The 27,609-nt window shown below is 38.1% G+C and overlaps 1 protein-coding gene across 1 annotated transcript in view; it reads left to right on the plus strand.

Annotated features, from left to right (window-relative positions):
• Positions 1-27,609, plus strand: part of NEB (nebulin) — a 226,170-nt gene that overhangs the window by 30,618 nt on the left and 167,943 nt on the right. The window contains exons 14-38 of the mRNA XM_011943053.1: positions 189-293; positions 379-486; positions 584-688; positions 1,103-1,201; positions 2,164-2,268; positions 3,216-3,323; positions 3,414-3,527; positions 5,611-5,712; positions 5,807-5,914; positions 6,005-6,109; positions 7,157-7,255; positions 9,873-9,977; positions 10,540-10,647; positions 10,738-10,851; positions 13,282-13,479; positions 15,504-15,611; positions 17,438-17,536; positions 18,278-18,382; positions 18,472-18,579; positions 20,104-20,415; positions 20,520-20,726; positions 22,888-22,992; positions 23,699-23,806; positions 25,896-26,207; positions 27,354-27,560. Of these exons, the coding sequence (XP_011798443.1) occupies positions 189-293; positions 379-486; positions 584-688; positions 1,103-1,201; positions 2,164-2,268; positions 3,216-3,323; positions 3,414-3,527; positions 5,611-5,712; positions 5,807-5,914; positions 6,005-6,109; positions 7,157-7,255; positions 9,873-9,977; positions 10,540-10,647; positions 10,738-10,851; positions 13,282-13,479; positions 15,504-15,611; positions 17,438-17,536; positions 18,278-18,382; positions 18,472-18,579; positions 20,104-20,415; positions 20,520-20,726; positions 22,888-22,992; positions 23,699-23,806; positions 25,896-26,207; positions 27,354-27,560 (3,354 nt within the window). The remainder of the gene's footprint in view (positions 1-188; positions 294-378; positions 487-583; positions 689-1,102; positions 1,202-2,163; positions 2,269-3,215; positions 3,324-3,413; positions 3,528-5,610; positions 5,713-5,806; positions 5,915-6,004; positions 6,110-7,156; positions 7,256-9,872; positions 9,978-10,539; positions 10,648-10,737; positions 10,852-13,281; positions 13,480-15,503; positions 15,612-17,437; positions 17,537-18,277; positions 18,383-18,471; positions 18,580-20,103; positions 20,416-20,519; positions 20,727-22,887; positions 22,993-23,698; positions 23,807-25,895; positions 26,208-27,353; positions 27,561-27,609) is intronic.

Raw genomic sequence — 27,609 nt, forward strand, 5'->3', positions numbered from 1 at the left:
GCCTCAGCCTCCCAAAGTGCTGGGATTACAGGCGTGAGCCACTGCGCCCGGCCTCGACTGTCAGTTTTTAAGACAGTTGACAGGCAATATCTTTTCTTCATCTTTTGTTTAGTGTTAGAAAATGCAAGTGTTATAATCAGCATGGGAGTGACAGCAATCTACTTTAACTGATTTTTTTCCTTCAACAGAAACTATACAAGGAAAACTATGAAAAGACAAAGGCAAAGAGCATAAATTACTGCGAGACCCCCAAATTCAAGCTCGATACGGTTCTGCAGAACTTCAGCAGTGATGTGAGCAATCTTACTGTCACTCCTTCTGTTAAAAAAAAGAACCCATTTTCACCAATTAATAAATGAAATATGTTTTGTCTTGCAGAAGAAATATAAAGATTCCTACTTAAAAAATATTTTGGGACATTATGTAGGCAGCTCCGAGGATCCCTACCACTCACACTGCATGAGAGTCACAGCTCAAAACAGTGATGTAAGTTCTAAGATGATTGTTTGACTTTCCAAATAACATTTTTCTTAGGGCATGAATACAATGGCTGCATCTTATGCCTGATTTCTTCTCCTTGTAGAAAAACTACAAAGCAGAATATGAAGAAGACAGAGGCAAAGGCTTCTTCCCTCAGACCATAACTCAAGAATATGAAGCAATTAAGAAACTAGATCAGTGTAAAGATGTAAGTCTGTAGTCTGAACTTTGAATGTGACTGCCTTCCATAGCATCTAGTGATCAGGAAATGTTTAAAATGTTGACACTTTTTCAAATAAATGTAAGCCAGGCAATTGCAAGAAATGAAATCTGTTTTGTAGTAAACATCCTATTTTCCCCTTGTTGGCATCCCTACATTTTAAAAGGTAATTCTAGCTCATTTTCCCAAAGAAGAGTTATCAGAAACCTGAAGATATAGGAAAGTTTCTCATACAGATGTAAGAGCACTTCTCAAACTACAGTCTAGCTAGAAAAAAAATATATTTTATTAACTACAAGTTGCTTTGCTTTGTGGGGCATGAGGTTCTATTTGCTTGGCCTATGAGCCACCTTGGATCTGATAGGTGATACTGCTAAACCAAATGCCTTTGCTTCCCCACAGCACACCTACAAAGTCCATCCAGATAAGACAAAATTCACCCAAGTTACCGACTCTCCTGTTCTGCTACAAGCCCAAGTCAATTCCAAACAACTGAGTGATGTAAGTTCCTCTAACTACCCAGGACACCCAATGATGAGGGATAACATTTCATAACTCTATACATAAAATCCAATGACTTATCAAGTTTATCCAAAAGGCTGAGTAAGTATTAGCAAGTTTAAACAGTATATATTTGTATAAACATACATTTCTGTATCTTCTTGGTTGGATAACATTTACAGTGAAACGATTCTGTGAAGGAAACAAATGTAGCTGAAAGCTATGGAAAGAATGTGAGTTCTAGAGTCAGACAAAACTGCCTTCAAATGTTAGCTCTGTCATTGATGTCTGGGTGGCCAAAGATTTAACCCCCCTCTGCCCGATATTTCTCTTTTATAATTTGTGGCTGTTTTGAAGAGTCAGTGAGGGAAGAAATGTGCACTGCACATAGTCTGGCCAACAGCAAGTATTCAGTACATGAGTTTCTCTCTCCCTAGTAAGTTTCTGGAAATTGGAATCTCTGAGGCAAATTTTATTATATGAGCTTTAAGTGTGGATTTCCAAAGTTGTGTTGAACTGAATATAAAAGTAACCTCAGTAGATGTATGGCCAGAAATGAAGGCTCCAATTAGAGCATCAAAAGCCCTGATGTCTGTGAGAGGACTCTTAATCAGATGAAAGGAAAGTGGCTTTGGTACGTGAGCACTGACAGTGACAAGAGAGAGAGGGCAGGGCCCCTCTCAGAACCTACAGGGTCAATTGTGTTATGCAGGGAGGGGAACGTGTTTGACAGAGCCACCTCATTCCCTCAGGGTCCTACCATGGTGACAGATGTGATAATAGCTGTCAAGTGTCCCACACACAGATTCAGTAATGCCGGTGGCCTACCCAAGCTCTAGATGTCTCTTCTGATCTCAACAATGCTGACATTTACTTTACAAAATGTACCACACAAGAATTTTTGTATTCTGGAACAATTATTCTGAACTAATTGGTTCTCTCTCTCTCTCTCTCTGTCATAGTTAAATTACAAAGCAAAACATGAAAGTGAAAAGTTCAAGTGCCATATCCCTCCTGATACTCCTGCTCTTATCCAGCACAAAGTCAATGCCTATAACCTGAGTGATGTAAGTTTCTCATGCCCTGTACCAGGTGATTTACTGACAACCTGTGCTTTTATTTTTGAACTGCTTCATTACAATTCAATGAATAGATTAACGTTAAAAATGGGAAGACCTGTTAAGATTTGTGTCATGTTCCTATGCCTCTGCCAATATAACTGAATTCACCTTACAAAATGTGTGTAGCAATCTTAAAGTAGTTTCATGCAATTAGATAATCATAATATAGTATTGTAACCAGCCCTCAGAATGCTACCTCTCATGTATGCTTAATTGCAATTTTTAATGGTAGATCTTTTAGCCATATATTCATTTAAATTATACCATAATTCATTTATTCCCTGGGCTTATAATGTCCCTTATTTCACACAAATGATACTTACTTCTACATGTATGAGAACGTTCATGAATAAAGATATAGGGGATTGAAAGGGCAGAAGTCCAGATATCCATTTCTGTCCTTCATTCTTCAAACTTAATTTTGTAAAAATGTTAAATTATCCTTGGGGTTCTCAATTTCTTCAATAATTCTATAAATGAGTACTAAGATTATCTGGCATCAATGAGTATTGCAATGATTTATGAAATAACTTTTGCAGAGAACTTAGAGGTCAAATGAAAGTGATGCCTTTTATATCATAAAAAAGTAAGTTAACTGTAGAATATTTGTGCTACTCTATAAAACATTCAGTGTTAGGAATCAAATATTAGTGTAATAACTAGAGTTAAATTAATTTGATAAAAATTTCTCATAGGGAGTAGAGAAACCTAATCTTGGAGAATTAATAGTTCCAGCTTGAGAAGAAATGTTTAAAATATGCATGATTTCCTAGACAATAAAAAGGGCCCATTTATTTTGTATTAAGACAAGGTGTTTAGTTACCCATTAGTCTTTAAACGTCATGACATGTGTATCACTTTTGCCAATTCCTTTGCTGAATTTTTCTGTCCAGAATCTTTATAAACAAGACTGGGAGAAGAGCAAAGCCAAGAAGTTTGACATTAAAGTGGACGCCATTCCCCTGTTGGCAGCCAAAGCCAACACCAAGAACACCAGCGATGTGAGTGTGGCCTGGGGACCCGGGGACCTGGACAGGGTGGCCTCAGGGACACCAGGTGAGTGGGATCTGGCACGTGTGATGTCTTTGCAGGTGATGTACAAGAAAGACTATGAAAAAAACAAAGGGAAAATGATTGGAGCCCTCAGCATTAATGACGATCCCAAGATGCTGCACTCCTTGAAGGTGGCCAAAAACCAGAGTGATGTGAGTGTCTTTATAATTCACCCCTATTTTCAGACGTAACCACAAAGTTGCTGTTTAATATAACCTTGGGTGGACATTAGCCTAACTGAAATCTCGGATTCAGGATGACAAATCACACGTGAAAGCTTCACCCAGGTGGTAAAGGAAGATGAACTTCCTTATTCTCGTTGATGCCTTTGATGTCAGTGAATACTTCAAAATTTCCTTAATCTCCTTAATGCCCTCTGTTTTATTAGGAGGAAAAATATTCTGTCAATATCATTGTTTTTATTGTTTTTCCTAGAAATGAGCTTAATATGTGTAAGTATAGGTACATGTGCATGTATATATTCACCCAATGCCCTGAACTGATTCAGGTAGTTTGCAAAAATATATAGAGAAAAATGAAAAGAAGTAAGAAACTTAGTTGAAGGGCAAAGTAAGAAAAACTACATAAGGCCTAAACTCAAAATCAAAGCATTTTATTTTAAGAAATTTATAGAGTATTGATCTTATTTTAAAGACTTTAACATACTTATTAAAAATAAAATATGACCCACCAATCCCATTACTGGGTATATACCCAAAGGAATATAAATCATTCTATTATAAAGATATTTGAACACATATGTTCATTGCAGCACTATTCACAATAGCAAAGACAAGGAATCAACAATGGTAGATTGGATAAAGAAAATGTGATACAGATACACCATGGAATACTATGCAGCAGTAAAATAGAATCAGATCATGCATGTCCTTTGCAGGGACATGGATGGAGCTGGAAGCCATTATCCTCAGCAAAGTAATGCAGGAACAGAAAATCAAATACCTCATGTTCTTACTTATATGTGGGAGTTGAATGTTGAGAACACATGGATACATGGGGGGTACAACACACACTGTTGGAGGCTGGGGGAGGGGAGAGAGCATCAGGAAGAATAGCTAATGGATACTGGGCTTAATTCCTAGGTGATGGGATGATCTGTGCAGCAAACTACCATGGCACACACTTACCTATGTAACAAACCCGCAATCCTGCACATGTACAACTGGACTTAAAATAAAAGTTGGAAATCAAAAAAATAAAAAATAAGATAAAACTCTTCACAGGGATTGCTTTCCTAATTCCTAGGAAAAAAGAAATACAGACAAATAATCTTTTCATTTATTATTGCTCTAAAGAAAACTGTTAGGCCTTAATGAGAAAAGCCAGCTTCCAGAGGTGTTACAAAATGCGTTTTCACCCAGTGCTCAATGGAATACTCTTCCAGGACTATGCTTAATTATCTAAGGTTCACCTTATACCTTTTACCTCATTTTGCATCAATTCTTAAACTCATTTTTTTCCTCCTTTCTCCTTCCTTCCTTCCTTCCTTCCTTCTTTCTTTCTCCCCTTCTTTCTTTCTTTCTCTCCTCCTTTCTTTCTCTCCTTTCTCTCCTCTCCTCTCCTTTTCTCCTTCTCGCTCTCTCTCTCTCTCTTTCTTTATTCTTTCTTTCTTTCGAGACAGGCTTTCACTCTGTTGTCCAGGCTGGGGTGCAGTGTCACGATCTCGGTTCACTGCAATCTCTGCCTCCCAGGTTCAAATGATTCTCCTGCCTCAGCCTCCCAAGTAGCTGGGATTACAGGCATGCACCATCAGGCCCGGCTAATTTTTGTGTTTTTGGTAGAGACAGGATTTTACCACGTTGGCCAGGCTGGTGTCGAACTCCTGGCCTTGCGTGATCCACCCACCTTGGCCTCCCAAAGTGCTGTGATGACAGGCATGAGCCCCTGCACCTAGCCAAACTCCTTTTTCTTTAAACTTATTCAGATGAATTATTTTAAGATAAAAACTTGCTTAAATAGCAGCATTGGTGTGCTTTGAGTTATTCACTCTGAAAAAATATTAGGACAAGTAACATAAACATCTTTATGATTATTAGCAGATGAGATTATATAAGGCATGAGCCTCTACCACATCTATTCTACTTTACTGCTTTGTGGAAAATCAATGGTGAGATTTTGCCCCTTCAGTTAAAGCGTAGCAATGACACGAATGGCTTTTACTTTATGAGATATATTTTTCTTTCTTTTTGGTTTAATTTCTTTTTCCTTTAACAGAGATTATACAAGGAAAACTACGAGAAGACAAAGGCAAAGAGTATGAACTACTGTGAGACCCCGAAATATCAACTTGATACACAGCTGAAGAACTTTAGTGAGGTTCGAAAAGCCACGGTTACCTCTCAGGTTGGAGGGCTTTGCTACTGTTCTACAGATGACTGTTAACTTGAATTACATTTGTTTTATTTTTCAGGCTAAATATAAAGACTTATATGTAAAGAATATTTTGGGACATTATGTAGGCAGCTTTGAGGACCCATATCACACACACTGCATGAAAGTTGCAGCTCAAAACAGTGACGTAAGTTTGAAGACAATGGTTCATGCCTCACAGTGACATTGTTTGAGAGCCATAACAATCATGATCTATTTTTGGTTTTTCTCATTACAGAAAAGTTACAAGGCAGAATATGAAGAAGATAAAGGAAAATGCTATTTCCCTCAGACAATAACACAAGAATATGAAGCAATCAAGAAGCTGGACCAGTGTAAAGATGTGAGTTATCTGCCCTGAATTATTGAAATTGGGCTTGGGATTCTTGTGACATCTAGTGGTAAATTTAGCAGGAGTTTAAATGCTAATATCTAGTGATTAGAAGGAGATAATTACACTTAACATTTTGGTTTTGGGGTGGAACCAGGAAACACAACAATTATGATGAGGAAGGCGATTTGTTACAAAATAATTTCAGATTTTATAGATCTTAACTTCCATGAGTTTATATCTACATGAATTTGGGGCAAAAGAAGGACATGCAGGTTTGAGATAGGTGTTCGTAATTTAACAAATTCATGTGAGAAGCCGACCTGGGCCAGGCACTTTCCTTGGTGCTGAGAAAGACAGGGAAAAAGCCGGCAACCTCTTGAGCTCCCACTTAGCGGAGGAGACAATAAACAATGGATGGAGCACAGAAATAAGAAAGATGTCAAGCAATGATAAGCAAACTAAAATAGGATGATGATACAGAATTAAAATAGGACAATGTGTGAGCGAGTGACCGGATGGGCATCTTAGGTTGGGTGGTCAAGGAAAGTCTAAAACAGGCATGACCAGCCAGGCCAAGGTGAGCGGAAGAAAAGCAGGGAAGAACGGCCTAAGGAGAGAACAAGCTCAGTATTTAAGGAATTGAAAGGATGGGGTGGCTGAAATGTACTGGGGTGGAGGGCAGTAGTAAGAGGTGAAATGGTTGGAGATGAAGGAGGGGATGGATTCTGTAGGGATCATAAGCCAATGTGCAATTGAGACTGAATGCCAAGTTCACTAAAGTGTCACTAAGGCTTCAGCAGGGGAAGGCTAATCTGGTTGCTGAGCTGCTGTAGGCAGACCAGAGGCAACTTGGGAGGTGGGGATCAAAGGAAAAAGAGAGAGACAGACAGAGAAGGGAGAATGTAAACGCATCAACTAAACTTTCAGGAACAAAATAAACTTCGTTTTGACCTGGAACCATTTTTTATGTTAGCATATGTATAACCAAGAATATATTAATACATTATAATGTATAAATACATTATAAATTTCATTAAAGAACATCTTCTTTTCTAGCATACCTACAAAGTTCATCCAGATAAGACCAAATTCACGGCAGTCACTGATACTCCTGTACTGTTGCAAGCCCAACTCAACACAAAACAGCTTAGTGATGTAAGTGCTTTGATTTATGCAAGCGTGGGTGACCCAGAGTGCTTTGCTCATTTAAAATGTAAGCATTTACATGCTTAATCTTCATGGGCTTAGCTACCATCCCAATATTATTATTTTTCAAGATTTGTTTAATAAAACACAAATGAGGCTGCTAGATTGAATTGTAGCCTGAGGAAAGTTGTGTTAGACAATAATAAAAATATTTTTTAATAACTCACCGATTTTTAGTGGGACTATCTTATTCATTAGGATCTGCCACATGCACACTAAAACTCTATGCCAACTTAAATAAACAGTGACAACAAGCATCTATGTGTGTAGGACAAGGCAAATATTTCCTATTCTTGAATTTGCTAACAAAGACTTTACAAAAAGAAAGGGCGCAGTAACAAGACAGACATCGAACAATGACAAGAAAACTAATATAGAATGATACCACAGAATTTAAGTGGGATGACATCAAAGAAAGAACTGGATGGGCACTTTGGATTGAGTGGTCAAAGAAAGTCTAAGACAAGTGTGGTCCAGTCACGCCAAGATCAGGGAAAAAGCAGCAGTGCTTCTCAGACATCCACATTCATGCAATCGCCTACTGACCCTGTTGAAGTATAGATTCTGATTCAGTAGATCTGGGGGACTCCATATTCCGACTTTCTAATAAGCTCCTAGGTGATGCTGATGCTGTGATTGGTAGGCTACTCTTTGAACAGCAAGGTGCTAACATAGCTAAGTCCTGGAGAGTAGTACACCCTTCTCAAGACAGGAAAGTGAAAGATACAGTTTGTCCTACTAGAAAATATGTTTTAATGACACAAATTAGCTCATACCCAATTAGTAAAGAGGAGAATGGCATCAGTATAACCCAGAAGTCATTTCAGCTCATGTGCCACTTTTCCGAGCATCTTAATATTTTGTGTTCCAATAAAGAACAGCTAAACACTAACATCACTGATCTAGCTGAACTCTGCAAGCTGCAGAGAAATATAGTGCTGTATGCGGTCACAGTCACTATCAATCACTCTTCTTATTGGCTTAGGTAGGCAATGGACTCTGCCTTGGAATTCCTTCTTGCATAGTTCTCAGTCTTGTGCATTTTTGCCTTTGGCTCCAAAATTAAACAGTCTCATCCATTCTTTACACTCAATTCCTTACACCTAACGTCACATTTTAAAACCTTTAAATAAAGTTCTGTGTTTAATATTTTAAGTAAGAATTCACAACCAAGTGCAGTGGCTCATGCCTGTGATCTCAGCACTTTGGGAGGCCAAGGCAGGCATATCACTTGAGCCTAGGAGTTTGAAACCAGTCTGGGCGACATGGCAAAACCCCATCTCTACAAAAATATTTAAAAACTTAGCTGGGTATGGTGGCACATGGCTGTAGTCTCAACTACTCAGGAGGCTGAGGTGGGGGGATTGCTTGAGCCTTGGAGGTGGAGGTTGCAGTGAGCCGAGATTGTGTCACTGCACTCCAGCCTGGATGATGGAGCCAGACCCTGTCTCAAAAAAAATAATAATAATAACAATTTACATATCTTTTTAACTGTGCTAGCATTTTGTTTACAATTATTATTATTTTTGTTAGTGCTTTAATTACAGAAGTTCATGTTCTCCAGACACAGCCTAGCAGTGTAGATCAGAAATGTGTTCCCGTGTATATAACAGAATCTATGCAATGGCAGCCAGCAGCCCAAAGTATGGTTACACAGCAATCCCCCTTATCCATGGTTTTACTTTCCATAATTTCAGTTACCTGCAGTCAACCATGGCCCGAAAATATGAAGTGAAATTCATATTTTCCAGAAATTCATAAAATTCCAGAAACAATTCATAAGTCTTAAATTGAATGTTGTTCTGAGTAGCATGATGAAATCTCACACCATCCCTCTTTGTCCCTGTTTATTAAGAAGGGTGAAAACATACAGTAAGATATTTTGAATGAGACAAACCACATTCACATAACTTTTATTACAGTATATTATTATAATTTTTCTATTAGTGATTGTTAATCTCTTTTTTTTTTTTTTTTTGAGGCGGAGTCTCGCTCTGTCGCCCGGACTGGAGTGCAGTGCTCACTGCAAGCTCCGCCTCCCGGGTTTACGCCATTCTCCTGCCTCAGCCTCCCCAGTAGCTGGGACTACAGGCGCCCGTCACCTCGCCTGGCTTTTTTTTTGTATTTTTAGTAGAGACGGGGTTTCACCGTGTTAGCCAGGATGGTCTCGATCTCCTGACGGCCTCCCAAAGTGCTGGGATTACAGGCTTGAGCCACCGCGCCCGGCTGATTGTTAATCTCTTATTGTGCCTAATAAATAAATTAAACTTTATCACAGGTATATATGTATAGGAAAGAACATAGTATATATAGGGTTCAGTGCCATCCATGATTTCAGGCAGCTACTGGAGGGTCTTGAAAAGTATCCCCCAAGGATAAAGAAGGACTGTGCCACAGTCCCTGAGATAGGGAATGACAGTTTGAATCCTGTGCGAGACTTTGGCTGAATTGAGTATCTCTTTGAGGCATTTTTCTAAAAAGGGCACTAATGCCTGAGCTGTATACGCTGTCCTAAATAAACTCAAAGAAGTTCCCCTGAACTGTTCGAATATCCTTTGTTTTTCAGCTGAATTACAAAGCAAAACATGAAGGTGAGAAGTTCAAGTGCCATGTACCAGCAGATGCTCCACAGTTTATCCAACACAGAGTCAATGCCTACAATCTGAGTGATGTAAGTACCAAAGCCACAGAAGCCTATGTTTGGTGTGCATGAAAAGAGAAAATGTTATAAATGTTAAAAGACAAGACTAGGAATTGTGCAGATAAACAACTATTAAGATTGTTACCATGTAAGTGGAGCTTTTAAGGCCAAAATGCTCTTAAGACTCCTCCTTAGCTATCAGATTTCATTTTCTAGGGTCTCTGTTACCACCAGAAGATCTCCAATTACCCATGTGCTATTCCCTGGAGTTTTACAACATCTTTCCTGTGTAAATGTCATATTTCACCTTCTCCAAGTGGTTGTCATTTTATAGCATCCTTATATAAATCAGGATAGCAGAGTGTTTAGAAAGTTTACAGAACATTAAAAAGAGTAGTTGATACTTATTTAGTGGTAGGGAGAAAGAAACTGGATGATAGATAATACTTATACTACAATTTGATAAATATAGTATTTATAGGAGAAGTAAGTCTATATATACACAAATTTTCAATATATTTTTATTTTTTTACCAGATTACACTGTGTTTAATGTTGTTCTTATCATTCCTTTGCTGAATTTTTCTGTCCAGAATCTTTATAAGCAAGACTGGGAGAAGAGCAAAGCCAAGAAGTTTGACATTAAAGTGGACGCCATTCCCCTGTTGGCAGCCAAAGCCAACACCAAGAACACCAGCGATGTGAGTGTGGCCTGGGGACCTGGGGACCTGGACAGGGTGGCCTCAGGGACACCTGGTGAGTGGGATCTGGCACGTGTGATGTCTTTGCAGGTGATGTACAAGAAAGACTATGAGAAGAACAAAGGGAAAATGATTGGGGCGCTCAGCATTAATGATGATCCCAAGATACTGCACTCCTTGAAGACAGCCAAAAACCAGAGTGATGTGAGTGTCTTTGTGAATGTGTCTTGTTTTCAAGATGAACTCCCTGCTACGATGCCCAAGGGTAGTAGTGTGGAAAAGGATTTCATGAGCACAGGCTCTTTCACGTTCACAGAAGTACTGCTGTAGAGAACTTTAGAATGATGCCCTGGATCATTGCACCTCCCACATTTGAGGGGAGAAATTGCTGATTTGTACTGATATTCATTTCACTTTGAAAAATGTATGCATTAATATTTAATAGAATATTGATTATATTCTTAAAACCTTTTGGAAAACACTAAATATTTTCATATTTTCTTCTAATTGAAAAATAATTTTTAAAATAATACATTTTCAAACTGTCTTTACTGTGGAAGACATTTGTGAGTCACAAAAGTCTTAATACAGTATCATTTTTCTTCATTGACTTTCGTAATGAGTTTGGTCTAGATCCAAGAAAAAGACTCCATTGATTATAAACCCCTTTGAGACTCGGATAAAAGATTTGAGTCATCTATCTAGAAAATGAACATTTCTTTTCATGCCTTTTGCCTGAATTCTGGTGAACTCACGGGTTCCTTAAGGCTTGTCTATGGGCCATGTAACATTTTCCAGTTAAAATTCTTACTACAGAGAGACAAACATCTACTATTGTAAACTATAGTATATATTGTGTATAAAATGTTTAGAGAATGAATCCCTTAAGAGTGCTGAGAATGTTCAGTGTAGCTTGCAGATACTAGTTTTTAATGATGAAAGAGAAGGGTGTTTGTGTCATTTAGTTTTAACCATGCTTTTATATGATGATCTATACATACCTCTTTAATTCACTTTGCATTTATTCTGTCATCACATAGCACTTTAAAACTTCTAATTCTGTAATTTTCTCTAGTAACTTCACAGTGGATTATGTCAGTATGTAGTGCTCACTTATATTACTATCTTGTTCACTAGCTGAGTCTCCTCAACTCAAGAAGGGTATAACTCCCCATTGATAGCATGTGTATTTTTATCTTTTGTTTTTATTCCTATCACAGAACCCAGCAGTAGGCACATAATAAATGCCCAATAAACGTTTGTTAATTGATAGATGACCAAAACACATAGCAAATGAGTCATTCTCATGTAATATCCAGGCAAAATGCTAAGCTGCAGATATAGAATATGCATGGCTTTTTAAAAAGAATCTTTTAAAGCCATTTGGATCTTTGACAACATTTTATATGTACTGGTATGTGTCAGCTGGTGTGAACATGAACAAAACAGTAACAACAATTTCTTCAAAATACTTCCACACTCCTACTGCTGTTGCAATATTGCTTTATCAGTTTATTTCTAAAGAAGACAAACTGTTGTTTTCAATGTTGTTGCAAACTATCAGAAAGTTTCCGTACTTTATTTTTATAAACCAGGATCTCAATTTTATAGTTAAGTAATAAATGTATTCAGTGAAAGTGACCACCCACAAAATGTGAGAAGGAAGATCAAGTTCCCTTAGAAAGCCAAAAGATCAGATCGTTTGCAAAAGGAATTGTTACAGAAGATTTGTAGTGCGCATCTGTACTTGCCAGCTTAGGTCACTGTCTCTAACACATATGTGACCATGGGGAACTAGGATGAATTTAGAGTTTTCTTAAAGGCAGTGGATCAAAATTTTTCTGTCAAAGTAATTGGTGACTGGATAGAATGAAGCTGGGGATTAGACCCAATTAGCACCTTGTCTAGCCGTTCCAGAAAACCAGACAATGAAGGGAGCCCTTGTGGCCCAGTCAGTACATTCGGTTTATAATGCTGTACGGAAAGGCCAATGTTATTTTAATGGCTCAGTTTCTCAAACTTTTCTCCCATGAAGTCTTTTAACTGCTGCAATCTGAAGCTTCTTTTAAATTGTTGCTCAAATTGAACTTGATATGAAAACAACCTTTGAGATTCTCAGTGGGGCTTATCTCCTGTCAATGATAGGTTAAAAAGCAGTTGACTATCCATTCAAAAATGACTCTATCCAGCCAAGAAACTAAGCCTACAGCCCTGTGTATTAAGTAGTCATTTTATTAAAATCAAAGTGTCATATGGTTTTCATTACAATTAAAAGATGCTTCTTTACTGAAAACTCTTCATAGGTTAAATTACATTAATAATAGGAACACTTGTTAGTGGTCCTTGAGAAACCCTGTTTTAGAATAAAATCACTCCTCTTCCTGACTGAAGCAGAAGCTGTGGCCCATTTTCTGCTGTGACCCAGACAGTTTCTCATTGATCTGAGGTCTGCCCGTGTGTGCTTTTTGGGGGAATTTCAACGGTATATAACATATGAACACGTTTTTGGGCAAAATAACTACTCAGATGTTTGACTCTTTCTCTAACTTGTATTTATTGTTTATGGAAGATCTCTGTCTTTTCTGGAAATCCATGGAGGATTTGTGATAATAAATGATAATTTCCTATTCACAGCGTGAATATCGAAAAGATTATGAAAAGTCAAAAACTATCTATACAGCACCTCTCGATATGCTCCAAGTCACTCAAGCTAAGAAATCTCAGGCAATTGCCAGCGACGTTGATTATAAGCACATCTTACACAGTTACAGCTACCCGCCCGATAGCATCAATGTGGACCTTGCCAAGAAGGCGTATGCACTACAGAGCGATGTGAGTAACCAGGGTTTCTATAGCCCCTCTTTTAAAAAGACGGAAACTGAAATGGCTTCAAAGTTGAGTGAGGTTTTTGCACTTCTCAGAGGCATTTGCATTGTCCTATGTATGGAAGCAAACGACCCTTGTGGTTCTATGAGAGCATGCCTTTCAATGTTAGGAAGGACTGATCTGGCATGCACCCCATCACTGTTTCCCTCGGGGAAAGTTATCAACCTTGCTAAGTCTAGAGTCCTCTTCTGTAAAATGGAAATAAATCAAAAACCTTGTTTGGAGGATGTAAATGCATGCAAAATACTTAGCATGGTGCCAGGCCCTGGTGAGTTCTCAATAAACATTCAGGATCTGTCATCACTATTATCATAATCATCACATTCATCATTATCAATGATCTTTACATAGATTTCTATCTGAAAAGAAATATGTCATTTAACATAAATATTTATAATAATGGTTTTTTTCTGCAGATCAGAGCTTCTTTAAGCAAATTAATTTGTCCAAACTCCACAACTGAACACTTCATCCTAACAATTCTATTTTTTAAAATGTGATAAAATACACATAACATAAATTTACCACCTTTGCAGTTTTCAAGTATACAGTTCAGTGGTGTTAAGTGCATTAACATTGCTGTACAACCAATATCCAGAGCCTTTTCATCTTCCCAAACTGAAATTCTGTATTCATTAAACAGCAACTGCCATTTTCCTTCTTTCCCTAGCTTGTGGCAACCACCTGTCTATGCTCTGTTTCTAAGTTTGACTAACCCTAGATACCTCATATATGTGAAGTCATACAGTATTTATCTCTTTGTGATTGGCTTATTTCACTTAGTAAAATGTCCTCAAGGTTCATCCATGTTGTAGCATGTGTCAGAATTTCCTTCCTTTTTAAGGGTGAATAATATGCTATTGTATGGATATGCCACATTTTATTCGCCCATTCATCTGTTGGTAGACATTTGGGTTGCTTCCACCTTAAAGCTATTTTGAATAATGCTGCTATGAATGTGGACGTGTGAATATCTCTTTGAGATCCTGCTTTCAATTCTCTTGGGTATAAACCCAGAAGTTGAATAGTTGGATCACACGGTAGCTCTATTTTTTATTTGTAGAGGAACCACCATACTGTTTTCTGCAGCGGCTGCAAAATTTTACATTCCTACCACTAAGAATTCTTAGTGGTATTAAGAATATTATGCATTGTTATTCTACTTGTTATTAGTTTGATTTTGTTATGTTTTTTCATCCCAAATAGATCATAAGCCTCTGAAGGGCAGGAACTAAATGCTTTCTTGATTTTCCATTCTACTTAAAAGGTCCAGAGTAAAAACAACAGTTTGAATTTTGTATCTAAAATGTAAATTTTTGGTACCACCTATGCTCAGACAACAAGAGTAGCTCATTACTTTAATAGCATCAAGTAACTGTGCCTCAACTAGGACCAATTCCAAATAATAACCGCTCTCTTATCAAATTAACGAGTGCAACTATGTTAAAGTGTTTTGTTAGCCAATGTAGAAACACTCCAAAGTTGACCAGTACACATGAAGGGCCATGTGGGCAAACACTTAGTACAAATAATTCTATTAAGTCTTATGTAATTAGGAAATTAGAAAATGAGCAAATAATCCACCTTCAATGTGGCCTTCTATTTTAATTTGACAGAAACATAATACTTAAAGTTCCAGCGAACAAACATCTCACATTTGTTTAACTGACAATTTCACTTCTTTGAAGTGCAAATTTGACTTGAGCATTTTCCAGGTTGGAATTAGAGTACCACATGCTTCCATTAAGTTGGAAATAAGGATGAAATGGAACATACGCCAGTTAGAAGGAAAGCAAAAATCTAAGAGCTGTTACTATATCTCACCAAAGAAATATATAAAATAACCTTAATGTCTGGAGTAAGGAAGCTGGTCAGAAATCTCAAATACATTGTTTTGTGTAAAACATTGATGATTTTGCATAATGATGTTGACACAGCAAAGAACTGTAACCTTTCTCTTGGTGTTTTAGGTTGAATACAAAGCTGACTACAATAGCTGGATGAAAGGTTGTGGCTGGGTGCCTTTTGGGTCCTTAGAAATGGAAAAGGCCAAGCGAGCTTCAGACATCCTCAATGAGGTAAAGCCACTGGGTGTGTCAGAGGGAGAATGGTGACTGTGTTGTGTTAAAGTTCTCTAAACCATGGACAGTGCTCCTTCATTGCTTCATTCTTAGTCACTGTTGCTGAGGAAAAGAGCTTACCAAGTGCATGAATTACCCGGGTAGACCAGCACAAACCTTTATATTACCAAAATCATTTATGTTAACCATTCATTATGGAAATATGTTAACAATTTTATTAAGGTATAACTTGTTAACCATTTATGTTAACCATTCATTATAGAAATATTTTTAACAATTTTATTAAGGTATAACTTGCATACGATAAAAGTCTCTCATGTTAAGTGTATACTTTGACAAGTTTTAATAAATTCATGTAATTGTGCAGTCATCACTGCAATTGAATTTTAAAATGCTGCTAGCACCCCAGAAAGCTTCCCCGCAAAATTGCAGCTCTCATCTTCAGCCCCAGGCAACCACTGATTTGCATTCTGTCTCTAAAGTTTTATCTTTTCTAGAAATTTCTTTTGTATCTGGCTTCTTTCACTTCATGTAATGTTTCTGTGATTCATCCACGCTCCTGCTTATAATTTGGTTTTTTAAAATTATTGAGTAGTAATCTTTTGTGTGGATTCATTAGGTTGGTACAAAAGTAATTGCAGTTTTGACATTAAAAGTAATGGCAAGAACCCCAGTTACTTTTGCCCCAGCATAATACATACCACATTGTTATTATTGTTTCACCTATTGGGGGATGTGTGGATGGTTTCTATTTTTTTGTGATTATGAAGAATGCAGCCATTAGAGAAATCGTCTTTGGAGAATTATTCCCTATGTCATATTCTGGTTGCCTTTGAAGTAAAATATAAATTCAGTGTTAGAAAAAAATAGTGATGATCTTGAGGCTCATAAGGCAGCAAGGTTATGTGTCCCTCCTCCGTGACAGTTAAAGACTCACTGCTGTCAGGTGAGTACATCCGCAAGGAGGGCAGACTACACAAAGGACAGAGGTGTGGTACGAGGGTTGTCTTCCACACTCAAGTTTTACGTTTTGTTCAGTATTTTGCTTTCGATGAAAACCATTTTGTCTGCTCAAAGATCTTCCAGAAGAAAGTTCTAGGTAGTGGTTTTTAGAAGTCTGAAGCTGAAAGAGTGATGATACTAACTGGGATGTACAATATGCACAAAGGAAGAGGACTGGGAAGATAGAGACGAATACAGGAATAAGGTAGCCAGAAGCTGTCAGCTCCCAGTGGGCACACCTCCCCAGCGTCTCCTCTGCAGTGCCCCTTTAGTGCTTTGGTGATAACTTATGTACTAACCACATTAAGGCTTGCAGAGCAAAAGTCCTGTCTCTCTTAATAATAATTCCTAGCTGTTGGCCTAGTTCCTCAATTCCTCCTCCTTCAACCAGACAGCTTCTTGATGCCATTTGCTGAAGGAATACCAGGGAAAAAGAGAACTTGTTTGTGTCATGCAAAGACACTCCAAATCTCCTTGCTTGCTTTTCTGTCAAACCTTTAGAAAACTCTGTAATGTTTCTGGATTCTGCTTAGCTGAGGGTATCTTCTTTCATGTCATAGGCAAGAAATTAAGAAAGGAGTCTGGTTCCTGAGAGCAGTATATGTGTCTGTGCTGTCCCAAACCATCCACAATTAAATGGATTTTTAAAAATACTGACTTTTGTATTGCATTCATCAAGCCAATCAAGAATCTAGTATTTTTACATTTTAAAATCATGAAAGAAATCTTCCTTGTCACTTCAAAATAAATTTCAAGGATTTTGACATATTAACCTTCAGTGAAAAACAAAGTTGTTTTTCTGTTTTTGATTTGCCGAACAGAAAAAATATCGCCAACATCCAGACACACTCAAGTTTACCTCGATTGAAGATGCTCCAATTACAGTACAGTCTAAAATTAATCAGGCCCAGAGGAGTGATGTAAGTGTTAATCCTATCTATATGTTAATAGATGTTAACTAATACAAATACATTTATATTTCAAATGTACTGATCACCTCTCGTTATTATACAATATGGATACCCAATTACACAAGCATCTGTACAATTCCCCAGCTGTTCATTAAGAAAGCATGCCTAATTCATGTGTTTACAGTAACATATATTGTATTGACTGTCCTTTTAGCCATTTGACATTGCTTTCTAAGGAAAAAGTAAGAGGGACTTCTCTTAATGACAACAAAAACTACAAGCCTATTTCTAGGAAAGACCAGAAAGAATGAGTATATCAAATGGGGAGCAGTTATATTTTAAGTCAGCACTAAAACAAAACTTATACATAATAGAAACCACCCCTAAGTCCCTCTAACTGCGCACAAAATATAACATAGGCGTGTTAGAGGAAAATGTTTGCAGTTTACCATTTTCATCAAGTCACCTCCTTGGGACTAATTGCCACTAAGTGCCCCTGACTAGGCCCAGAGGTTCCTACTGCAAGTTCCGAGGGATCTTTGCAAAACTTAAGAAGTGCTGAGACAGGGTCCTAAGCAACTGCATGCGTGACCTTGAATGCCTGCAGATATTTGCACATAAATATGCAAATGCACAAAGAGTGTCCTTCCTAAAACTGCCTCTGTGAAATATGATCCATTAGGAAATTATTTCCGGTGCCATTAAACTTTTCTATTTATTTGTTTGTTTATGCATTTTTATCTCTTTCAGATCACTTACAAAGCCAAAGGAGAGGAAATTATTCACAAATACAACCTACCAGCAGACCTGCCTCAGTTTATCCAGGCTAAAGTTAATGCCTACAATATCAGTGAGGTGTGTGGGTAGACTCACGGGTTGATGTGTGTGTCCAGACTTTACTAACATGGTCTCCAAGTTGTACTTAAATGACATTTTTCTTTCAGAATATGTACAAAGCAGACTTGAAAGACTTGAGCAAGAAGGGATATGACCTGAGAACTGATGCGATTCCCATCAGAGCTGCCAAAGCTGCCAGGCAGGCAGCGAGTGACGTAAGTCCAGCTGCGGTTACACATGGGCAACTAGAAAATGTGAGTGGGTGGGCTTGGGGTCTGACAATAACCCAAAAGTCTCCATGCATGTGGTCCCCAATGGGAAGAAAATCTGATTGAAAACTATTCAGGAAATAAAGTTCCCTAAATAGATTTAAATTTTCCGGGGGGAAAGGATTTGTATAACCTTCTACTGCTCAGTTCTAATCAAGCCCCCTCACTTAAAATTCTCATCTGTATTTCTACATTCACTCACATGACTTCTCTTGTGGAAATCCAGAAGTGACTTACCATGTAAGTCATAATAGCCTCCAGATGGTAAAATTTTATCTCAAAACTTTATTAATTTATGTGATTTCCTTCTTTCCCTTTCCTCTCCTTTTTTCCTTCATTACTTCTATAGACAGGCCTCAATTTCTCCACCTCTAATAGCCAGTCTTTGGGTTCTATTACAGTTAAGAATTTTATTTCTTATCCTATTTATCTTTAACCAAGATGTGAACTGAAGTCACTTTGCTCTTTGAGATTTAAATAAAATTGGCTCAAGCCCCCATCTGTTATTCTATAGGAAGTGGAATTCCCCTCTCCATGATTTCTGTGGAGTCTCTGAGGTTTTCATTTCTCTGCTTACCTCTGCCTCCTGGCTGGCTTGAGCTCATCTGCACCCTCCTCCTGTGGGTCTCTTCTTGCTGCTCTGTATGACCCAGACATGAAACACAGCCCCTTCCTTTTGACTTCCCAGAGTCCCAAACACCACTTCAGTGATTGTTTGAAATTAGGTTTACATCGCTCCAGTGTAAATATGTGATGATTGAATAACAAATGTCTTTGTCCTGAAATGCCCCTGTCCCACCCAGAATTTCTTACTGACCCCCTTTCTCTGTGGGTGCTTTCCTCCCGCCACCCCTGCCCCAACATACCACAAACCTTCCCTCATGGCTCTGCTTCTCAGTGCCCCACAGTGCCTTCCACATGTCTCCGAGGAAGCTCAGTCCCCCCCGCCACTTTGCTATCCAGAGCCAGTTAGTGTTTACCCCCTCCTGGCTCTGGGTTTCCCTTTGACTATCCAAGGACTTATCACATTCTACTGTTATTAATATTTATCATCCTACCACTACTAAAAATTCTAAAACTAATCAAATATCTAGCTACTTGCACTCTAGTAGCACAATATAATTGGTAGAGATTGTGACCTATTTATCATTTTATTTTCTCTACCAATGTCTACAGGCAAAGGAAGAATATAAAGATTTATTTTGTCACTGATACAAATTATGGTAATGCCCCCCATTTCAACCTCGCTTGGATAGGCAGAAACAGCTATAGATAATCAAATGGGTTCCATAATACATAACATTTTTATTTTAAGCAGACTACATTTCAGAGCATATACAAGTGAATTGTTGTTTGGTTATTGATGTACAGGAAGTTTTGGGAAGCTCAATTACTTCAAATCATGGCTTCATTGTTTAGTAAAACCCTCAAAACTACATTTTAAATTATGCTCACCTTTGTTGACAATAGGTTCAATACAAAAAAGACTATGAAAAAGCTAAAGGGAAAATGGTCGGCTTCCAACGTCTTCAAGATGACCCTAAACTGGTCCATTATATGAACGTGGCCAAGATACAATCAGATCGGGAGTATAAAAAAGACTATGAGAAGACAAAGACCAAATACAACACGCCCCATGATATGTTCAATGTCGTGGCAGCTAAGAAAGCTCAGGATGTGGTCAGCAATGTCAACTATAAGCATTCTCTCCATCATTACACCTACTTGCCTGATGCCATGGACCTGGAGCTGTCTAAGAACATGATGCAGATACAGAGTGATGTAAGGGTCATTTACTCCTCAAGAAACCCCCCTATTAAGTTCAGAGCCTGCCATGAAAAGCACCCTGGCCTAGGCCCTCACTCCTCTTTTCTCCATTGCTGTAGAACGTCTACAAGGAAGACTACAACAACTGGATGAAAGGCATTGGCTGGATTCCTATCGGCAGTCTCGATGTCGAAAAAGTTAAAAAGGCCGGTGATGCTCTGAATGAAAAGAAGTACAGGCAACATCCAGACACCCTCAAATTTACCAGCATTGTGGACTCCCCAGTTATGGTCCAGGCAAAACAGAACACGAAGCAAGTCAGTGATGTGAGTACAACAAAATAGAGAGGACAGAGGATATGGAGGAAGCTTTTTAGAAAAGTAAACAGCAGCCCAATATTTTTCTTTTTCTGGGCCAATATCTTTCCATTTTAAATTTATTATTTTGTTTATTTAAATTGTTTAAAATTACAGTTATGTATAGTTTGGGCACTAACATTTTCTTCTCTTGCCTTTTATCTTCCTTTTTTAAAAAAATTTCCTTTTTAACCATCTTTGAAATATTGTTTTATTGAATAAACGACAGTGAAAAAATTCTAGGCTACACACATACACATGCACACACATACATACACAGAATTTAAGCTTAAATCCCAGACGCTTTATTTTGGCAGATTTGTTGTATTCAATTCCATATTAAGTTTCTCTTATTTTCTTTTCATATATAAAACATTAATACAGAGAAGTAATACATATAAATATGTTTTTGCTTCTAAGAATTCAGCATACACAATTATCACAGAGACTTTTTAACTTACGTCTGATTGAGGTGAGTATCGTTTGCCTGCCTGTTCATGAGCAGCATCTATGCTCTGGCTAAAGTCAAAATTTCGAAAGGAAAGTTTGGTATACAGAAGATCAAAAGCATTCACTTGTTTATTTAATGAATACTTTTTGAACATCTACCATGTGCCAAGCATTGTATTACCTGCTGATGGCATAAAGATGAAATAGATGAGGATTCATGGGATATAGAAATTCACAAGAATGTGTAGGGTAAGAGCATAAGACAAAGACATGACTACAAACAGAGCATTGTCCTCAAGAGAGACAAACGCCGCAGGAGAGGAAAATGTTAAGTACAAGGGAGCTGCCTTGTACACAGGTAACTGCCTACCAGAGTTTCCTGGGCAAGTGAGAGAAGCGAGCATTCCTGGCAAAAGGAACAACATAGCAGCAGTAGAAAAAGAATGAACAATATAACAGCAATAGGAAAGGAATGAAAAAGTGTAAAAGCAAAAGGTTCAGGATTGTAACTTGATTAGTAAGGGACTCACATGCTAATTTTTAGAGTCTGGATATAGGGGGTAGGTAAGAAGAGATGTTGAATATGTTTAATCCATGGAGCCACATTATCAGGCCTGTGTTTTAAAAGACAATGCTGGCCCCAAGTGTGGAGACTTTGGAAAGAGGAGAGACTGGAGGTGAGAAGATGAATTAGAAGGCTGTCACCGAAATCCAAGGAAGGTTTAATTGGACTGAAGCTAAGAGAGTAGCAATGGCAGAGAAGGAGCTGTATAGAAGGTCGAATTCATGAATCTGTGATTGCTTAGATATTGTTCTTGAAGACAATGAGGACTTAGAAGTAACTTTGGGTCCTAGAAGAAATTATTTAATATTTGGGGATTAATTTAGCTATTAGCCATGTCAGATTTTATCTTGGCTACATGCATACCAGTTTACATGTCATATTCCACATAGTCATGCCTGGGAAATAAGGATATATATGATAAATGAGAATTATGAGATGGAAAATCTACTTGTGATTCTGGCTCTATTTTAGTTTTAGGAACTAAGTAATGTATTTCTAATACCAGGAGGAGGATGCAGTAAGATTTCTGCATGACATACTTCAACATCTTTCAGTCAAAAGTGTATATAATTCTTTAAAGTAACAACATAGAGCAAATATGAAATAGTGAGCATTTTGAGTGTGCTAGATTCATGTATAAGCACCTCTACATTATGAGGAAATTATCGTATGCTTTTATTGACACAATTATAATTTGGAAAGTTTTTAGCAGAAGTAAAAGACTTATTCTAACTACTGTTTTCTCTCTAGGGATAAAAAAACAGAAACTAACAAAAATGGAAGAGCTATTAACTCACAGGCAAAGAATAAATTGATTTGGCTTTGGTGAATTCTATTATTCTTGCTAGGGTTTCATGGTTGAATTTACCTTCCATTCATCTTGGGCAGTGAACAATTTCTATTTTCTTAAGGATTTTTTTCTCTTTCTATTTTAACACACAAGACTTGTTGGTATTAAAGATAAGAGATGCTTGTTTTATTTTTTTAAAAAGTAGGAAAATGCCTCTGATGATTTTTAACACTAGAAAATCGTGGGTAATTGTGCTAAAAATAACCCTAAAGCAAGCAATTGATAGATTTTCCTTTTTGCGCTATGTGAAATGCATTTTATTGCAGATCTTATACAAAGCTAAAGGAGAAGATGTGAAACATAAATACACCATGAGTCCTGATCTTCCTCAGTTTCTCCAGGCCAAGTGCAATGCTTACAATATAAGTGACGTAAGTAAGGTCTTTGCTGGGATGTGAAATTCGGACCCGACAATAAAATCATAGACTTTAGGAGTAGGGTGATGCCTTGACAATTTATTCAGGCCCATTTCTCACAAATCCCCTATTGGAACATATCCCATAAGGATGGTTCTTTATCTCTTCAATTGGCCTTTTCAAGTGTAGGACAACTTAAAAAGACATAACATTCTTCTTTACGAGGGACTCACCATCTGTTCCTCTAAAACTTCTACTTAGTGTTCATAGTTTTGCATGTAGGGCAGGTGGTTATTCTCCAGAAACATAAGAATAAATGAGATCCTTTTTAAAAACACAACCCTAAAATTTCTAAAGCTGACCACCAGGTCTTCTCTCGACCTTCCTTTCATGAGAATGAACAACTTCATTGTCTCTAGTTGGTCGTCACATATCATGGCTTCCAGAACCTTTATTTATTTTTCTCTGGATCCAGTCTTTCAATATTCCTCTCTTCAATATGTGTCCAAACCATATGTAGGTGAATAATTAGTGCAGAGTCCAATGATCTCATGCTACACACAGTGTGACACTTTGCCAGTGTGATGTCCTAAAGCAGTATGTGCTATGGGGAATTCCTTCAACTTCTGTCTGGAAAAGAACAAAACAATCCCAGCAGTTGAGGAATCACTTAAGCTGATGAATACACAGATGCTGACATCCTGTTTGGTTTTCTGTCCAGGTCTGTTATAAACGGGATTGGCACGACTTAATAGCCAAGGGCAACAATGTGCTGGGTGATGCTATTCCCATCACTGCAGCCAAGGCATCGAGAAACATTGCCAGTGATGTGAGTACAAATTTTAGGTGAAATTCAGGTGTTTGCCTTTTTAAAAAGTAATCAGGCTGGGCATGGTGGCTCACGCCTGTAATCCTAGCTTTTTGGGAGGCCGAGGCAGGCAGATCATGAGGTCAGGAGATCAAGACCATCCTGGCTAACACGGTGAAACCCCGTCTCTACCGAAAATACAAAAAATTAGCCGGGTGTGGTGGTGGGCGCGTGTAGTCCCAGCTACTCAGGAGGCTGAGGCAGGAGAATGGCGTGAACTCGGGAGGTGGAGCTTGCAGTGAGCCGAGATCGTGCCACTGCACTCCAGCCTGGGCAACAGAGCGAGACTCCGTCTCAAAAAAAAGTAATCAAATGCTTGTTTAAATTGATACCTCATTGAAAGAAATATGTTAAATTAATGGCATTTAAATTCTCAAAATATTGTTTGGAAAACCTGTCGCTTTTAGAAACACTTTTATGGTTCTTTTCAGTTGACTCCACTTGGTAGAGCTGTCATAAATCTGATAGTGGCTTTCTCCTTTGATTCATAGCCCAAATTGCCTTCACTGACAAATTTCCCTGACAGCCCACATTTATTTTCAGTGGGAACACCCTGACTGACATTACCACATTAAATTCAAATGACTGCCTGCATTATAATTGTATTAAAAAAATTGAAAAGATGTTATATAAAACGTACAGATTTTTATAAACCAAAGGGAAAAGTCCACTTTTTTAGGATATAATTTCGATTCATGTAAATTGATGCCCATTTCCTGTAACACTTCTACTCCTTTCCATCTTTGAAAAACAAAATTTTGGCCAGGTGCGGTGGCTCACACCTGTAATCCCAGCACTTTGGGAGGCCGAGGAGGGTGGATCACGAGGTCAGGAGATCGAATGGTGGTGGGCACCTGTAGTCCCAGCTACTTGGGAGGCTGAGGCCCGAGAATGGCATGAACCTGGGAGGCAGAACTTACAGTGAGCCGAGATCACGCCACTGCACTCCAGCCTGGGCGACAGAGTGAGATTCCGTCTCAAAAAAAAGAAAAGAAAAAGAAAAATTTTTAGAAAGCATGCATGCCCTGCAGAGTTCACTGTTACATGCTATCCCAGGGACTAAAATCTTGTTTTGAGAAAAGAGAAGAAAGAAACCAACTGGATGTACAGACCACATAGGTGTTAGAGGTGTAAAAACTCTACCGCTTTCCCTATCGGAATGGTACTGAAAACATCTTCCTCAAAGATCTGAACACAATGCACATCACTATGAAATACATTTCTAGTTTAAGTAGAACGTGAAAGTCTACAGCATAACTTTATAACTTTGTTCCTTTTTTTTTTTCTTAAGCATTTGCACAGTAATTTTTCACATGCCTAGAAATTACTTGACAATCCTTTTGCCTGCTAAACTCTTGTTTATGAATTAAGGCTTAAATTGCAGGAGCTGAAAGTCTGCAGGGTTTAAGTGGGTTTGAATTCTTTTGCATAACAATTGAGGTTCTGACCTGTTACAAGATTGCTCAGTCTATATTCCATTGCTGATTCCAGCAGTTAGAGACTTTGGACAGCAGAACTTTTTCCATTAGGTTTTTATTGATGGGAAAACCCCACAGCAGGTCCTGCCGTTACTGTGGTACTGTGGCTCCTTAATTCATTTGCAACTGTTTCAGCAGTGAGCTTGGGAAGCAGCTGCTGATAAACGGAGTCAGTGAAGGCCCAGCTATCCTATAGCTGGTACTCATATTTGTGATGTAAATAACATATTAAATTGAAACCTATGAAACCCTATGAAACCAAGAGATACTGGTCTTATATTTAGAATGTGTCATGTTCATATTAAGTGTGAAAATTCAGTTTGTTTAAAATAAAGTTCCACATGCAAATCCATCTGTAGGGTCATAGCAAAGAAAATAAACTGATCTTGAATTTATCGTGACACTCGCTTGTAACTCCAATATATGTTTTCACTGAACCTTTTGGAGGAGGAAGTTGTGGTTTGCATTTTTTGTACACTTTTGAGAAAGTCACAAAGTTCTGAGTGTCTTTATATGTGAATGTAATTGCTATCAATGCCTAGGGCTTTGCTAACCCAATTCTGCCTCCACAGTATAAATACAAGGAAGCTTATGAGAAGTCAAAGGGAAAGCATGTGGGTTTCAGAAGCCTCCAGGATGATCCCAAGCTGGTCCACTATATGAATGTGGCAAAGATGCAGTCTGATCGTGAATACAAGAAGAACTATGAGAACACCAAAACCAGCTACCATACCCCTGGGGACATGGTTAGCATCACAGCTGCAAAGATGGCCCAGGATGTCGCTACCAATGTCAACTACAAACAGCCATTGCATCATTATACATACCTACCTGATGCCCTGAGTCTTGAGCATTCAAGGAATGTCAATCAAATTCAGAGTGATGTAAGTATGTGTAACAACAGACCCAGAGATGTTTGCACTTAAAGGATGATCACTTCTCGCTTTTATTAGACTTCTTACTATGGTAAGCTATTTGAAAAATGCACTTTAGAATAAACAACCATTACTGAAAGACTACCAAAGGCATGGTAGACAAGCTGTTTTTGCCTGCTTTCTGTGCTCATATCATAATCATTGATGTTGTCTTTATTAACTTATGGATGAAAGATAAAACTATATTCCACTAACTCTGCGAGCCACTTTGATTCTCAGCAAGAGGAGATGGGTGTTCCCGATGGGTTGTCTGCAATGGTGATAGACACAAAATGCAAAATAGAAGAATTTTCTATCCTTCTTGAGTCTGGGAAAAGTGCTTTTTTTTTTTTTCCTTTATTAACTCAAGGTCACAATGTCATCCATGTAAATCTCTGTAATGAGTCATCTAAAATGAACCAGGAAAGCTTTGTGCTTGCAACATGATTCATGGAGAGTTGCACAGAAAGGTGTTTAACATTCACAGCATCTCCTGCTGCAGGAGCCAGATTTCTGTTAGAATTGTCCTCTGTAAAGGGAAGAAGTGCTATACATTTATTGGCACTTGATGAAAATATTGCTCCCCAGATGAGCCCAAGCATAGCCTAGGTGGATAGTACAGATGTAATTTAGTTTTGAAGTCTTCAGTGGAATCAAAAGGAAAGCCCAATTTATTGTCAAAAGTGACAAAATATTTTTTAGCAGCACCTATAGTGACCTGGATTCCCCTCTGTGTTGCATAATGCACTCTAAAGCATGATCATTTCTCTCTGTTTTATTAGGCTTCATAGTACAGTAAGAGACTTAAAAAAATGCTTTAAGATAAACAATGATTATAGAAAGTACCAATTTATTGTCAAAAGTGACAAAAAAAATTTTTTTAGAAGTACCCACAAAAATACGTGACCTAGATTCCCTTCTGTATTGTATAATGCACTTTAACAACAGAACGGCTTCTTCTTATTACCACACTCCAGATAAGCTCTGTGACAGACAGTCAGACATGAGCATGCTGAAGAGTTGCTATTCATTTCCCTTGGATAGAGTTGCAGATCCCAGAAACATCCCTTGAATATTCTCCAGGGTATCTTCTCATATGAGCTTACCCTTTTACAGAATGTGTATAAAGACGAGTATAACAGCTTCTTCAAGGGCATCGGATGGATCCCTATTGGTTCCCTGGAGGTGGAGAAGGTCAAGAAAGCAGGCGATGCATTAAATGAGAAGAAGTATCGACAGCACCCAGATACCATCAAGTTCACAAGTTTGCCTGATTCCATGGGCATGGTGTTGGCTCAGCATAACACAAAGCAGCTAAGTGATGTGAGTGCTTTCCGTTCAAAAGGATTTGCCCGTAAATAACCACACGTGT

This window comes from Colobus angolensis, unplaced genomic scaffold (assembly GCF_000951035.1).
Source record: "Colobus angolensis palliatus isolate OR3802 unplaced genomic scaffold, Cang.pa_1.0 Scaffold215, whole genome shotgun sequence".
NCBI classification, from domain to species: domain Eukaryota; kingdom Metazoa; phylum Chordata; class Mammalia; order Primates; family Cercopithecidae; genus Colobus; species Colobus angolensis.